Source organism: Channa argus, chromosome 8 (genome assembly GCF_033026475.1).
Source record: "Channa argus isolate prfri chromosome 8, Channa argus male v1.0, whole genome shotgun sequence".
Taxonomy (NCBI): domain Eukaryota; kingdom Metazoa; phylum Chordata; class Actinopteri; order Anabantiformes; family Channidae; genus Channa; species Channa argus.
The window spans coordinates 25208179-25223836 of NC_090204.1; the positions used below are offsets into that span (position 1 = coordinate 25208179).

Below are 15658 nucleotides of genomic sequence, written 5' to 3' on the forward strand. Positions count from 1 at the left end.
CTGCGCTGCATTGCAGACCGGAGCCACAGCGTATGCGTTTGTTCTAACACTAATTTTAGTTGGTGACAATCTGTTTCTATTTAAAATGTCAAACTGCATTTAAATTGCTGTTCATCTGAAAATGTAATGATCAGGATTTTACTATTATCCCATTTATGTCACTGCTCAATTACAAATGCTGCCACTTGTTGCTGAGTTTGCTTTGTAGTTGCTGGTGTGTATTTGATTGAAAAATGCAGACGGGCATATATGAAATGGCTTTATTAGATGGAAACTTGCAAAGGATTTGTAATGCAGAGTAATAATACTGGACAATTAGTGTAGATACAGAGAGAAAACACAACTTAAGTCAAATAGTTTAATACACAATGGCTATAGGCCAAGAAGACGGCATTTGCATAGAAGCCCCTACCCGTTGCAACTGCAGCATAGGGAGAAAGGTTTGTGTCTGGGGACATTTAAAGGGAGCTCCAGGTGCACAATATTAATTTCTACAAAAAATTACAGTATCTTCAATCTGAAGTCCTTCGTCATTGTTCTATTATGTTCTTTCACCTATTAAAACAGGATCTATACCTGTCTGATAAATAAAAGAAGTTATATACAATGAGAAATTAAACAGGGGCGATGATGGGAGAGTGGCGTAGCAACGGGGAGGTTATTTACTTATGAAGCCATGCAGTTGCTTGAATTGAAGCTGCTTTTGGCAGATCCAGGACCAGTTTAACACATCTGTTAATTAGAGCCAGATGATGGGAACTGAGTTTGGAGGCACAGGGTCAGGTGTGAAAACTGAGCTAAAAGTGCTTTGCTAGTTTTCTGTGGTAGCCCTTGTTTGTCACTAACGTCCAGTCAAAATGAACACACCTGAGCCCCTGTGCAGGTGACATCCAGGGGTTGCTGTGAGGAATGTGGTCTTTCTGTGTCAGTCCCCTCCTTCCCTGCTTCTTTGAAGGTAGTATAGATGGATCTAGAGCCCTTTGAAGAAGTATTAAAAGACCTTCTTACTGTGGTTTGGTGATGATGTGGTCACAGTTTGTGCTCTGCTGGTTAGAACAGAGTTCATGGGATCACTCAAAAAGACTTGGTCTCTATGAAGATGAACACATTTTAGTCTTGAAATCCCTTTAAATCCATTTCTTGAGTAGTGGTCCAAGCCAAACTGATTCCTCCTCTGGCTTGCTAGTAGTTTTCCCTTAAAGGGTCACTATTCCAGTTATGGGAAAGCAGTCGGTCTTCTAATACATTATTAAATATTAAGAGTAACAACTCTACAAAGCACAACATCAAAGGCACATATGAGATTTCCTTTTTGCTACGTGTGCCCACTGTTCTCTCTTCCATTTGTGTAACCTGAGTTTTCTTCTCCCTTGTATCCATTTTTTAAAAACGTACTTAAACCTGAAACACTAAGAGCAAATCTTGACGAGCTCCACATACTTCATTATTAAAGACATCCATTGAATTATTCTATACCACTTTGTAACATCAACACTAAACTGCCTATGTTCTTGTCACGTTTTTTTTTTTTTTTAAATTTAGTCTTTATTGGACGGAAATAATTTGTTTTAAAAGTCCACAATATCCTGAAAATGTGAAATGTTACAGTTGGCCAGCAGCAAACTTGACAGTTACCTAATTTGCCTCTGAGACCTATCGGTCATGATAAGAGCTAATGATTGGTTTCTGTATCAGTTAATTAAATCAAATAGAAGTTCCATAAAATGTTGAGAAATGCCTGTTAGTTGCCTTAGAATTGTCCTTGATCTTTCTTGTCCTGTCTATGAAAACATCGGCAGAAACTCGTCTTCAATTCATTCTTAGTGTTTCAGCCTGAAGTTCATGATTGTATTTATAGCTTAGTTTGTGAGTTTGTATTTAGTCCATGAGATGTTTCAGTTTGTCACTTTGACAGTCACTTATTTCTCTACTGTTAGCACAACACAGTGCTATCTCACATTTTATTGTGAACAATTTTCTTTTCCAGTTATAAATGGATTGTATGTTGCTGCTTTTCCTTTTTAGGCAGTCACTGCACGGCACAGCACTGGTGGCAAGTCTCAGGCACTGGTTTGAGTTCAGCAGAGGATTAGCTGCGCTTTGCTGCCACCTGCTGCCTCAGCTTCTCTCTCCTCTTCTTCTCCATCAACCTGGAATAACGGAAACAACATGAAATGTGAAACGGTTAGTTACACACAAAAGGGATACATTTCGATGTAGACAAAGGTTATAACTAAGTATTTACAAAAGTACTTTGCTTATAGGGCAACTTCACCAATTTTCAATTCTCTTTCTATAGCTTTAGTTTAGGCTGTTAAAGTACATAAATGCTTTTAAACGTCCCTATAATAAAATATCTCTGCTTCTAGCTGAAAAACTCCTCCAGATGACATCACCCAACACATTTTTATCATTAGGGTGCAGGTGATTTAGGGGGGCTCTGGAGAAGCATGACTACAAACTTGATGCCATTTTGTTTCTCATACTACAATGTGAACAGCAGACTCTTTTCAAGTGATTACATGTGCAGGCATGTATCAGCTAGAATTGGAGATATTTTAATATAGGGAATATAAAGGGAGGTTTAATGCCATTTATTTGCATGCATTTCCCAAAATGGAACCAAAAGCAGAAAAAAGCTCACTCAACCTGTCGTTTAACATAGAAATAATTTTCTTTTGTTTGTGTGTTATGGGAAAGTCACCTGCGGTTTCGAGCCTCCACCAGTTCACTCAGCTGATCCTGAGCTGCTCTCAGCTCGTCCAGACTCTGCTGGTAGCTGAGGTCCGCTGAGCCTGACCTCTCCAGGAGAGAAACGTGGTTTGACAGCTCACTGGTTCGATCCCGCAGTCGCTGGATGGATGTGTACAAGTTCTCGTCGTCTTCTTCCTGCAGCCACCATAAAGAGAGGTGGTCAGATAAGGTAAGTGTGTATAAAACTGTGGCCAACAGTTGACCAATATTCAAATTTACCATTAATTACTGTTTTGTTGTCCATATGCACTAATGACTAAAAATGTTATGACCCCCCCCCTGTCTTAACACAATGAAGTGATATCATGCTATGTGAAGTGAAGTGTTGTCATAGTGCTGCTCCTAATGTTTTGGCTTAATTAATTGTATTTAATTCTGGGCAAAGTGTAAACGATACTAAAAAGTGAGTAATCAAAGTTACCAAGATTTCACACGTGTAAAGGGTTTTATTTTATTGATCTATGCCATTTCTTTTCAGGTAGTACAGTCCCAAGACTTATGGCCACAGTATTAAATGAATTTATTTCAAACAGTTCCACTAAGATCTAAAATATTGAGATTTATAAAAGGTAGCTCTTATAGATATTGTATTACAACCAACCACAAATTAACACATTACACAACTGAAAGCTACTAACACTAAAAATGTGCAGATTAGAGCAGTTATCAGAATTCTGTGTCAGCTGTGGACAAATGCAACAGCTATGGCACTGTGTCCTCACCTAAACATTGAGTGCGTTTACATGACACTTGGTTTCTGAAATCAGAGAGGATTTACCCAGCTACATGTCTGTCTGACAACGGCAATTTCTCTGCCATGTAAACGCGTAACCAGGTTTTCAATCCTGTCTCCAACTGTGTTTAGGCAGCAGACAGAAACATGCAGCCAAGTCAGTAAAAGAAAGTATAGATCATTAAAGGGTTAATGGGGCAATGGCGACTCATTTCAAAAAGCCTGCCTAAGGTCCGACAGAAAACGTAACTAACCCAAAAATGCCTCGTAGGAGTGTGAAATTAAAAAAAAAATATCCATGAGGGAAAGAGACTTATTTAGACTGGGGATCAGCTTCGTGTGTCTTTCCTTTCTGTTACTGTGCTGCGACACGAACACAGAGAGAAAAGTAAACAAAAGTGCTTTCTGTCATTATACAGTTAAAAACTGTGCGCCAGGCTTCTAAATTACGTCTGAGGTGGAGGAGAAATCAAGCTACTCTTTTGCTGCATGTATACGCAGATTTCCCAAAACCAGGTTTTCTTAAGTGCATATAAACGCAATCACTGTAATGTATCTGTCAAATCAAGATGACAGAGAGGAAGTTCTAGTTTCTTTTTTTTTTTGTGTGTGTCCTTTCGGCTTACGGTCGCCACAGCGGATCATTGTCCGAATGTTGATTTGGCACAGTTTTATTTAATTTTTTTTTACGGCTGATGCCCTTCCTGACATAACCCTCCCCAATTTCTACCGTGTTTCTACTCCCCAATTAAAATTGATGGCCATTGTTGGGTTGATGCATCGAGCAGGAGAGTCATGTTTCTGTGGTAATGGAAGTTGTTTGAGAAAAATTGTACAGTAACTTTATTTGCTAAATCAACTAATACAGACCAATTATATCTGCAGCAAATATGACCTTTTCAGAAAAGTTCAAATGTTTAGGTACGAACTTATATTTGGTGCACTCCAATTTTCGTTCAATGGGAGTATCCTAAATATTTGAAACATTTAACAACCTCCAAAATTAACTTTTATTATTTCAGGACTGTTGTAATACACAGCTATGTTGTAACAAAAATGATAAACACATAATTTCAGCCCAGATTACCTTTGCATTGACAATCTCTATGTGAAGCAGAAGTGATGCCAACTCCAGCTCTTCGCTATAGCTGTTTTTAAGTGGTACACTCCTGTAGCCTGACAACACAGGACATAATATACAGTCAATGCTAAGGATAAAGCTTCAGGTTTCATGGTACAAAAGACATTGTACATCGTTCTCTTTGGTGTGTGGGGTTTTCTCCTATACTCACCTGTTCGTAGCAGACGGACAGGATAAGTTGCCTGTGCCAGGAAGTTGGGATCACTGAACATGTCCTCCTCATACACAATGAAGCGCAGAAAGCAGAAGGTTGGATTGTGGATGTCAAACACAAACTGCTTCTGGACCCACACAGGATTCAGACCATTATCAGCTGCAGGAAGCCACAGAAAAAGACAGTTAACACCCCCAGTCCCCATGCAAGAAAATGCAAACGCCACAGCTGAGGCTTCACGGCGGCTGTTTTACCTACGACATCTGTCTTGCACTTGAAGCTGTCGTGATCAGCTCCACAGATCTCTACCTCCACAAAGGGACAGACAATGCTGCGGCCATTTTTAGGCAGATGTCGGGCCCCCAGCACCTGAATGGAAGAATGTGGATAAGTAACTGTTAAGTCTACACCCGAACTGCAAGTTCAGTCCAAGATGAAGATTATTTTCCTCTCCCTCCCTTTTCCACTGAACTGGTTCCAGAGTAGCACCCACTCTTTGCTGGTGTAGTGTTGTGAGATACAGTAGCATTAATTACAGTTTGTGTCAAACCTAAATCGCTGCACGAATGTGTTTTGATGCCGGTGCAGGTTCAGACAGCTAGAAGCAGTAGGGAACAACGTAAGGAGATGTGTTAATGTGCTTGTTGGACTTAGCAAAGCATTGCTGTGGACTTACTGAGACACGGCCCCATAATTACGTGGCTCTGTGGTGGCTCGCTAGCATTTCTTAGACCTGGTTCAACTTGCCGACCTTCTAAGAGGTTCTGAGAACCCATACCTGTATCTGGATGGTAATTGGCTCCACATGTAATGTGTCCTTGTCGAAAGGATCAAACGCATCGTCCCTCATTATGTCAGGCTGAGGAACATAGCCGCTGCCACCACCAAGCATGAACAAGGCCTGGTTCAGCTGCATGGGTTTATCTAGACAAACAATGAGGGTCAGCACACAAAAGCTTTTCCATACTTTTACTGAATGTCTACACAGTTTAGAGAGCACGAGTCATTAAAAGAGTAGTGTAGCTGCAACAGATCGTGACTCCTGAAACTAAATAGGGTGTTTTTTTTATTTTTCTTTTAGCATAAAGGTTAAGATATAACTAAACTTTTTACTTTTGATTCCTTAGATTTTTTTTCCAGAGTCAAAATACAACATGTGTTCACCTGAAGCTCAGTTGTCTGCATTGCATTCAGAAGAAATAAGATTAATTTGACCCAGAGACTAGATTTTGGCAATGCTTTTTGTAAAAACATGTTGCCTTAAACTTACTAAGAGCAATGAAATAGAATAGTTTTTGTATTTTATTGCTGTTGAGTTTGTATAACACACATTTGTGACTCTTAATTTCAGAAGCATGTTAACTGTTCTGTGAACTGCTTTCCTCTTTAAACTCCACCACACTCTGCACAAGCCTTCAGCTAGTCATTGTTGTAATATTACAAGAATATACTGTAAAGAGCAGCTAATGATTAACTGAGTACTTAATGACTATTGTGCTAATGTATTATTGCAGTCCAGCTCATCATGTATGAATAGAAGCAAAGGCCACATGAACAGACACGTGTAACTGAACACACAAACCTGGGGTCTGAAAATTGAGGGCGACCAGCTGGGAGCCACAAAGCCACATGGGCAGTGGGTCATAGTTGGATGAATCCAATCTCTGTCCTCTGGGATAAACTCTGGAGAGCTGACGGCGATTGTACTGCAGGAAGCGTTTTCCTCGGCCACGTGTTGCAAACTTCTCTGCCTTTGTCTCTGGGAAGGACGACATGTCCCGATAACACGCTCGCTCTGTCCCGATCTCTGCAGACAGCAGGAGGTTAAAGGTACAGAAATACACACACAGGCCTGAGAAAAAGTAGACCAGATAAAAATATAAATGATCCCTACTGTCTTCATTGAAGGGGACGGGTCTACAGTAAACCACAAGCTCTGACAACTCCACCGCGATCTTCTTCCTCCTCTCCATCTGCTTCTCCTCCTGCATCTACAATGGCCATGAGTCCATCAGGACAATATGTTCAGATGTTTATGGCTGGACTTATATAAGTTTTAACTGAAACAAATTAGGTGACTGCAAACCATTTCAAGTAATTTAGATTAAAAAATTTTAGCAATTTGTTCAGAACTTTGAGGCCTGCATCTGAAGCAATTCATCTAATAAATGGAAGTTGGATAAGAAAAGCTATTTTTTCAAAAATTAAAATTGGAAAACAAAGCACAATATTTACTTCTGTTAAAATGTCAGACATTTTGAACTCCACCAACTTTTTATTTCATGAAATAAAACTAATAAATTCACTTTTTTTGGCAGCAGTTTATAAATGAAGGAAAACTAGTAAGTGCCCTAATGTATGTTTTTTTTTAATTGAAGATTATTAAAAGGGAGAAAATACAAGTGTATTTTTTTAATATAATCTTGACCCAGCGTGTGTGTGTGTGTGTGTGTGTGTGTGGCTTCACACTGACCCGTGCATCTGCGTTCTGTGCAGCTTCTCGGATCTTGCTGACCCAGGTGCTCAGGTCCTCCAGACTGTCCGCTGCCACATCCAGTGTTTGAACCGGGTGAGACGAGAGGTGCTGAGAGTGGATCGTGAACACGAATGGCCGAGAGTTCTTCCCGTCCTTATGAATGACTGGACCAATAGATGAGACGGAGAATTAGGTTGGAGGTAGAGTCTGAAAGTTTACTGTCAGTTTAAACAGTTTAATCTTATTAACTGTTAACTCTCAAAGCTGCTAATGAGACATCAGCAGGTTGTTGATGTGTAACATGCTGCACACCACTGTTCCATGCAAAGTGAACGTAAACGTTCTGCAAAGATTTGTTTTTTTGATTATTTATTAGAAATACTGCAAAAAGAAAAACAAATCTTTGTCTTTGCTGTTAAAATCTTGCAGCAGTTTGTGTACATCTTACTATACTTTAAACCTTTAGTCCACGTATACTGTAACTAAATGCAAAGCTCAACAGATTGGACTCACCAACATGGCAGGTGGGTACATCGATGAAGCCCTTGAGGAAGGTCCCCAGTGGACTGTTCTCTGTGGACTGAAACAGAACAGAGAGGAATGAAGAAGACTTAGAACAACCTAGAAAAGTAACAGGACCCTGTGACACACAGCTCCATGTTTGAACAGGACTCACTACTTCATCCAGCTCTCTGGTGGGAGAACTGGCCACCTCCTCCACATAGTTGGCTGGAAACCACAGCTGCTTCTTCCCACCATAGTCGCCCCGCCACCTAAGGTCGACACAAGTCGGCGTCATGCTTCTGTGTTCAAAATGTACAGGAAGTCACATGATCTGTGAGACTCACTCACCAGCCGCCCTCCTGTTTATCCACATTGTGGATGAGTGCCTGTTTGGGGAAACAGAGCTCGTCTTCTCTCTGTGCTCGATAGTCGTACAGAGCCTTGACTGTGCACTGGAACACAAAGCAGCAAACATAAACTTAAGGCTTTTGGAGATATGATAAATACTAGAATATGTTGTTACAGGCTCCGTTTGATGACCTTAGAATTATGGCGTCAACATTCTTCAAGTTTTATGGTAAAACTCAACTCAAAGGTGAAACCTTTTGTGCAAACACTTATTTCAATGAACTGATGTACATTATGCATGAATTTAGAGTTTAAGTGAACCTAAAGGTTTTTTCTTTGTCAGCTAGTCTATGTTCAACCTCAAGGTCCATAGAATGAATCTTTGAAGCTACATTATGCAACATTAAGCTAATGTTGAAGAAGCTTTGAAACATTTGTACAGAAAATAAAAACACGTTTTAAGCAGCCGTCCTATACACTATTGCTAGTTTAAAAAGAGAAAAAAAAAGTGTTTTCTTACCCGTGCTGTTGGCATCTTATTGGCTTCCACATAGAAATGAGGAGTACGAACCTCATACAGCGCCCCGTAGTCAAGTTCCTGCAATATAATCCAATAAAAAAGCTGACATGTCCCATTGTGGTAACTATTAAAAAATGCACATCTATAGATGTTTAACGGTTTCTCAATGGATTTAATAATGATTGAACATCCATAAAGTGTAGACTAAAGCTCCAACTGTCTCATCCTCTGGCCTGTTATAGACAGAAAAGCAGCACAAAATCTGAAGCGCCACAGCCTTTTTAAAACATGGTACAAAAATCTGTGTTTGGACTCAGTTATGTCTCACTAACCGTGGTTCCCATCCGGTCCAGAGTGTCCTCATTGATGGGGTAGCGGAGTCTCATCTTGCGGTAAAGAGGATGTTTTTCGTAGTAGCTCACCAGGTCGACCAGACTCTCAAACTCTGCTGAACTGCCCAGCATGAAGAGTCGGCCTTCCTGCTGGATACGACAGTGTTTGATCTTACCCTCAGCCCTGAAGACACAGGGGAAAAAAAAAATTGAGCGATTTTTCAATTTGTTTTCTTTTCTAAGCATAAAGAAAAAGTAATGTCTCCCTCTGTGCGCCTTGATGTTCTACCTGAAAGAGATGGCATAGGAGTTGTGTTCACTGCGTTTTCGCACCAAGAAAGCTCCATCTCTAGGCACACGCATCAACATGTGCTCGGCCTGAACACGGGACAGGCTGGAGTGGTACCACCTGGAAAGCAGAAGCACCCCATCAGTAACAGTTACTTCATTCTGTATTTTTTTTTTCCCCTCACCTATGAAGACGAATCTATTAAAGAACCAGTTAGAACTCACTCTCTGCTCTCGTGTGCGTTGGGTTGAGGTACAGGGCTGCCCAGCCTCATCTCGAACTCGTTGCAGCGCAGCGGTGTGTCTCTGTAGTGGCAAATGAGGCGATAGAGGCTGTCAAACACCAGGTTGTCAGTCAGGTAGAAACGTGTGAGGCCCGACTCCTGGCGTGAATGAATCCTGCAGTGCTGGACGCGACCGGATCGCCTGGGAAAAGGTTAGAGCTGGGATTTTCACTTTTACCACTTGAAAAGTGAAAGGTCTTACAAAAAATAAAATCAACCATTTGTTAAATTTTAATAAAATGCAGCATAACAGTGGGGAACCAGTGATATCTGATGCTGTAAACCAAAGAAAAGTGAGGCTTGTCCTTCCAACCAATCAGAGCATTGCCAATTTCTGTGCATTGTAGCTTTGAAAAGCCAAACCACAGATGGTTTAAAACGAGATGTTTGCAGAACAATCAGCAGGCCGACTCCATTCGGTCTTCATTGACACTTCGCCATCTCAGCCCAGAATAAACATGCAATTGCAGTTTTTTTTTTTTCTTTATGTGGGAATGTAAAACTTTCTAAGAGGTGAACTGAAAACTAGGGATTTTATTTTGAACATTGAGTCTAATAAAAAAGTTACGTGAAAAAAAATCAAACAGTATCTGTGTGCAGATGCTAATGTCAACCTTTTCCCAAGATATGTGATTTTAAAGGGTTATGTTTTCTTCTATTAAAAAAATACATTGTAAAAAAAAAAAAAGCAGTGCTTCTGACCAGAATGAGAGGGTATAGTCTCCGACAAACGTCTCACTCTCCCGCACCAGGAAAGTCCCGTCTTTACCACCACCCTCGCAGTATTCCTGTAGCAGCTTCTCAGCCACCTGTCGACCATCGCGACCTCCACCCAACTTCCCGTGGAACCAGCGCTCTGCACAGTGCTGCTCATTGTTGTTACACTCCTGATGGAGTAGAATAATCACATCACCATCATATTTTAATATTTTACCAATTACTCTTCACCATAGTCATCGTCGCCATCATCATCATCAGCTCCCTACCTCTTTTCCCTCATCTTCTTCCTCTTCATCAGCTGTCTGGTAGTGCGAGGTCTCCTCTGAGTAGTAGATCTTATTACTTGTCAAGACAAAATAGTGCGGAGTCCATGTCTGTAAAGAAACACCCCCCCCCCACCTGTAATTTAGTTGTTTTTTTTGTTTTCTGCATGGCCAAACCTGCAGAGTTACACACTCACGTGGTCGATGGGATCCTCCAGGTAAAGGATGCCATTCTTTAGGGAGTTGCTGATGTCGTTTTCAGAGTAGCTGGCTGACGTCACCTCTTCGTACAAGGTTCCTTCCACCAGCTTCTTATGCTGTGACACAGACAACACTGAGCTACAGTTGTGCAATTCAGTAGATTTGGCTACGCACATCTATCGAATAAAGATACTGCACTTTTTTTTTTTTTGCTTGCTGTAACTGGTCCCTCTGTTCATGCTGGCCTTTAAGACATCCCTCCAAAAGATGCTTCACATGTAAGTGATTGGCAGCAGGGGTCAATGTCTACTCCATTTGTGCAAACCTGTATTAACAGTCTTTCAAATATGTGTTTTTAAACACTGCAGCAAAACTGGGAATCTCACACAAAAGATTTTAAGTTTGGAAGCCACTTGATTGACTAAAGTCAAACTAACTCACATTGTTGGACCTTCATGACTGCACTGCAGCAGCTTCAGGAAGGCATCTCATCATTAAGAGGAATAATTAGAGGCTCACACAAACAAGTGCAAGAACAAAAGAATGTGGGTTTCAGTGTCTCTTAGTGAATATGGGCCATACAGTTAATGTAGAAAATGACCAACCCTTTAAGTAACTAGTGAACTGGTTGAGGTCCCCTGAGCCCTCTGGTTTAGAGCACAGGCGTTTAATGGGACATTTAACATACATGACACATGAGAGACTACCAGGTAGATGTACCCACATCCTGTCACCTACATTGATCTCTGATATCGAAAGCACCCAGAGAGCTAAGCAACACAACTGTTTGTATTTAGCCTCTATTATTTACTGTACATCTCTAGTTCTCCTTAATGGAACCTGAGCACATATTTCCCAAATCCACATGCTGACTAGCACCACCTAAATGTGCCATTAAAAAAATAAGTATGATCCTATTTCAGGCTGCATTTCTTGTACATCTGTTACTACAGCATCTGATTAGCTCTGCAGCACACGTGTGTGTGTGTGTGTGTGTGTGTGTGTGTGTGTGTGTGTGTGTGTGTGTGTGTACCTTGATGAGGATCTTCCTGCGCAGCTGGTAGGGTGAGGGAAGCTCTTCTGCATTATTATCCACCGGCTTTGTGAGCAGCAGATCTCCAAACACCTTCTTGAAGTGTGTGGCCATGTTCCTCTGTTGGACCACGCTGCAGTGGTCCTCGATGGACAGGATCACAGGATACCTGTGTAAACACAAGGGCATAAGGATGGAGGGACTGACTGTATAAAAACCCAACAATGTGCAGCTTTTGCCATAAACTCATGAGAAGAACAAAAATCCTTGACAGTGAATGCATTAAAAAATGTGAGCGCACTGAGCACTGTCAACACACTCACTCTGATGTGATGAACGCATGTTCTTTGATGGTGTGCAGCACGTCCAGGAATTTGATCTTGGAGGTTAGAGTGTGGCCATGGTAGATGATTGGCAGGTCATCGGGTCCATCCCAGCAATCCACTAAGACCAGGAAATACAATTAGAGCTAGAAACATCTAAATCTGAACATAACACATGGAATCAGAACACATATGTTCATGCTTTTTAAACTTAAAGATGCTGATACACCTCTTTATAAAAAAAAAAACAAAAAACAAAATAACAAACTCTTACATTCAATGCAGCGGCAGCCCATCCTCAAACAGCGGGTGTAGGCTTCTAAAGACGATTCACTGGAAAACTGGTCACCTGTTAGGTAACTACAGTTATGACATTAAGGGAAATTAATTTACAGTCATCTTTTTCTACTTTTAATTTTTCTTTACATACTCAACATTAGATTCAAAGTTTTTCCAAATCTGGAAATCAGGTGCCCAGAGAAACACTTAAACTGATTTTTCTTGGTGTAGATTTCTGATTTTTCCTCCCAAAGATTCATCCAAAACAGGCTTTTTATGTAAATGATGGAGGCAACAATCCAGCTGTACATTTTTCTTCTGTCATAGTCCAAACATGATATTGTTGGTAATAAAAATGCAGGAAGTTTTCCTGCAACTTGATTTGATTAACTCACGCTGCTGACACCTCATATTAGCTACAGATTATATGGATTTTATTTGTGCACAGAGAGGACTGTCACTTCCACTGTGGGAAAACAATCAATTCATGACCATTTGGAACAGGAGCAAAACCTCTTTCAGAGCTTGTATGGTGGATACTTGGATGCTGCTTCATGTCAGATTTGAAAAACTGGGCTTTAAAGACGTACGTGTTGTGCGAAGAGGAGATCCAGTATTGAGACAAAGGCCTTTTCATGTCATCAGGGACGACGGGTGAAAGTCGGGGGTCACATATAGAATTTTCTTTGGAGAACAGGAAGGTCAGGAACTGGGAGGAAAGAGTCACGTGAGCAGACAGCAAAGTAAGAAAACCTGACGTTTGTTATTTAGTTTTTTCTCTTCACCTCATCCAGTTGTAGCATCGGCTCCGGCTGAGGCCCCCCCCTCATGTACCCCATGAGAAACTCTCTGACACGACCCAGATCGGACGCCCAGGACTCCTGAGAGCAGCCAGATAAAGAAGTGAGCACACTACAGTTTTGTTAAACACGGCGTTGAAGCTGACTGCTGGCTTTGCTCTGTACCTTCTGGTCCATCTGTAGAAACTTCTGGAAGTCGTAGAGGGAAATTTGACAAAGCTCCGGTCTGTCAACATTCCTACAAATGGAACGATTTTCAAGATGTCAGAGAGCTGAGGGCTGAAAAGTAACTGAGAAATATAAAAGAATGAGAAAAGAAGACACAGCGTCTGCTCTCATTATTTTATCGGTGCCAATTCTCACTCGACTGTTTTGGGGTAAATGTCCCATAACGTTTGAAAAGGGCAAAAGTAGCATTAAATTTCAAAACTTCTGGTTTAAAACTTCACTTTGATAAAAGCCAAAACTGTCCTCCAATCTGAGGCTGTTTTAAAGAGAAACTGCACAGATGGAAGAACAGTAGTGAGGGACGTGAAGATCGGGGAGTGGACATTGAGGAAGAGGAGGAGGAGGGACTCACCGCAGAGGGAAGGAGAGCTCCAGCTGCTCAATAATCTGAGGAACAGAAGGGGAGGAAGCAGGTGACAGGCAGGTTGGCAGGTGAGGCATGAACAGTAAAGGACAACGTGAGCAGGTTCATGTTATACATTCTGCAGTTTTCTACTTCAACCAGATTTTTTTAAACTTAGAACTTTAACATGTAAAACTTTCAAACCAATGATGCTGCAGATTAAACCTTACACCTGAGCTGTGTGAAACACCTGGTCCTTATTGGAATAATTTTACACGATGGGTTTTCCAAAAGTCCATGTGGTTTTATAGAAATAAACGAGAAATTCCCATAATTGCTTTCTCTCAGAAACCACATTTATCTGGTTTGACTTTAAACTTCTGCGTTTGTAAGTCAGAATGGAGACAAGAAATGAAGGTCGAAGTGAACTTGAGGAGTTTTGTTTTTTTATTATTTATTGGAAAAGTCTTACGTTGCAATTTTTCCTCTCTGCATATGTATTGCAATATAAAGCACACAGGAATTTTGTCCTACACTCTGCCCTGTCATTGAACGCCTCACCAATGAAGTAAGATGAGAGAGCTGGTGGCTGACACTGTATTAAAAACACTCTTGTTCACTTTCTTTAGTTGCAAATGGATGTGTTCAGTGGACCGTTCACTGACAACATGTGGTGATGCAGCTGATTTCACCACCAAACACAGAAGCTGGTGAACACCGTGACTGCTCTTCCTGGATTTTAGGGGGAAATAAAGTGGTTTTATACATTTGTTTACTCACCATGAAAGTACTGGACAAAGTAACTGTTTTTGGTAACTGCTTTTTATTTTTGAAATAATTTCATTTAGTGTCATTATTCCCTCACTTGATATTGCACAATGTGGGACGTGAATATTGTGCAGGCGCATCTCACAGTGACGATGCTGAAGGGTGCAGCCCCAGTTTTATGTATTCAATGGACTTTTGGACCTCCCATTTAAATTTCCCCCCTTTCAGGTTGACCCTCGCTTTTCCTCTCACTTTTGTCCAAGTTCTGATGATACAAAGAAAGAACATGAGCTAATTGTTTTTTGACAAATGAGGCTTCCTTTCCTCTGATCTGTCGGTGGCAGGTTTTGTTGGACCCACACACTTGATTTGAGTACTTGGGTACCAGGTGGACCTTAGTGAGCTCTGATAATGCGACCAGTTGTAGTGTGTGGGGGTGTGGGGGTGTGTGTGTGTGAGAAAAGGCACCAATCTGACACTCACACTCCTCTGTGCATCAAACATTAGTGTCCTGTACAGCTGTGCAAAGTTGGGGTACGACAGGTCGCTCCTGGCCTCCACCTCCTGTGCAAACAGTGAAGATGTGAGTTAGTGCTGTGGGAGCACTGAAATAAACTGGACCAGACTTATTTTCCCATCTGACCTGTAGCTTGTCTTTTAGAAAGCGCATGTTGGGGACTCTGTAGTTGATCTGAGGCAGCAGAGCTTTTACATCCTTCACCGTGATGCTGAACAGGAAACAAGAAAAGAAGCACGAGACAAACTTAACTAACATCTGTGTCGACACAGAGGGAAACTGAAAACATTCATAGAAGTCAAACAATCCTTGATGTCGTAAGTGTTTAAAGAGCTTCTTACAAAAGATGCAGTGATGTTCAATGTGCCCAGCAGATGGTGCCAATGTCACCGTGAGCTTATTTCAACCAAATCATAACTGAACTCCTCCTGTAATATGTTAATATATTTTATTTATGATAATCAGAATTTCAAAGGAGGAGAATGATCCTCGGCCTGGACCAAACTGAACCATGGTTCACTTTGTGTCTAGTCGGACCAATTACAGGAAGATGAGAGACCCTTTAAACAACAGAAGAAAAAAGGAACTTAAACAGAAAAAAATGAGCTCAGTTTCAAGACGAAATTAATTCTGCAATATATAATGTTTT

At 41.0% G+C, this 15658-nt stretch overlaps 1 protein-coding gene across 3 annotated transcripts in view; it reads right to left on the reverse strand.

Annotated features, from left to right (window-relative positions):
• Positions 1-246: 246 nt before the first annotated feature.
• Positions 247-15658, reverse strand: part of LOC137131345 (1-phosphatidylinositol 4,5-bisphosphate phosphodiesterase gamma-1-like) — a 30846-nt gene continuing 15434 nt past the window's right edge. For 2 of the 3 annotated variants that reach the window (XM_067512467.1, XM_067512465.1), the window contains exons 5-32: positions 15136-15220; positions 14976-15056; positions 13734-13768; positions 13319-13391; positions 13139-13234; positions 12944-13062; positions 12349-12434; positions 12075-12195; positions 11752-11920; positions 10715-10834; positions 10521-10628; positions 10237-10421; positions 9476-9676; positions 9252-9371; positions 8963-9146; positions 8631-8708; positions 8111-8214; positions 7935-8031; positions 7772-7838; positions 7256-7422; positions 6677-6773; positions 6365-6589; positions 5561-5706; positions 5037-5151; positions 4780-4941; positions 4575-4663; positions 2705-2889; positions 247-2150 (exon numbers count right to left, since the gene is read on the reverse strand). In XM_067512467.1, the coding sequence (XP_067368568.1) occupies positions 2090-2150; positions 2705-2889; positions 4575-4663; positions 4780-4941; positions 5037-5151; positions 5561-5706; positions 6365-6589; positions 6677-6773; positions 7256-7422; positions 7772-7838; positions 7935-8031; positions 8111-8214; positions 8631-8708; positions 8963-9146; positions 9252-9371; positions 9476-9676; positions 10237-10421; positions 10521-10628; positions 10715-10834; positions 11752-11920; positions 12075-12195; positions 12349-12434; positions 12944-13062; positions 13139-13234; positions 13319-13391; positions 13734-13768; positions 14976-15056; positions 15136-15220 (3376 nt within the window). In that variant the 3' untranslated portion in view covers positions 247-2089. Of the gene's footprint in view, positions 2151-2704; positions 2890-4574; positions 4664-4779; positions 4942-5036; positions 5152-5560; positions 5707-6364; positions 6590-6676; positions 6774-7255; positions 7423-7771; positions 7839-7934; positions 8032-8110; positions 8215-8630; positions 8709-8962; positions 9147-9251; positions 9372-9475; positions 9677-10236; positions 10422-10520; positions 10629-10714; positions 10835-11751; positions 11921-12074; positions 12196-12348; positions 12435-12943; positions 13063-13138; positions 13235-13318; positions 13392-13733; positions 13769-14975; positions 15057-15135; positions 15221-15658 lie in introns of those variants that run through there. The other variant, XM_067512468.1, reaches the window with a different exon arrangement.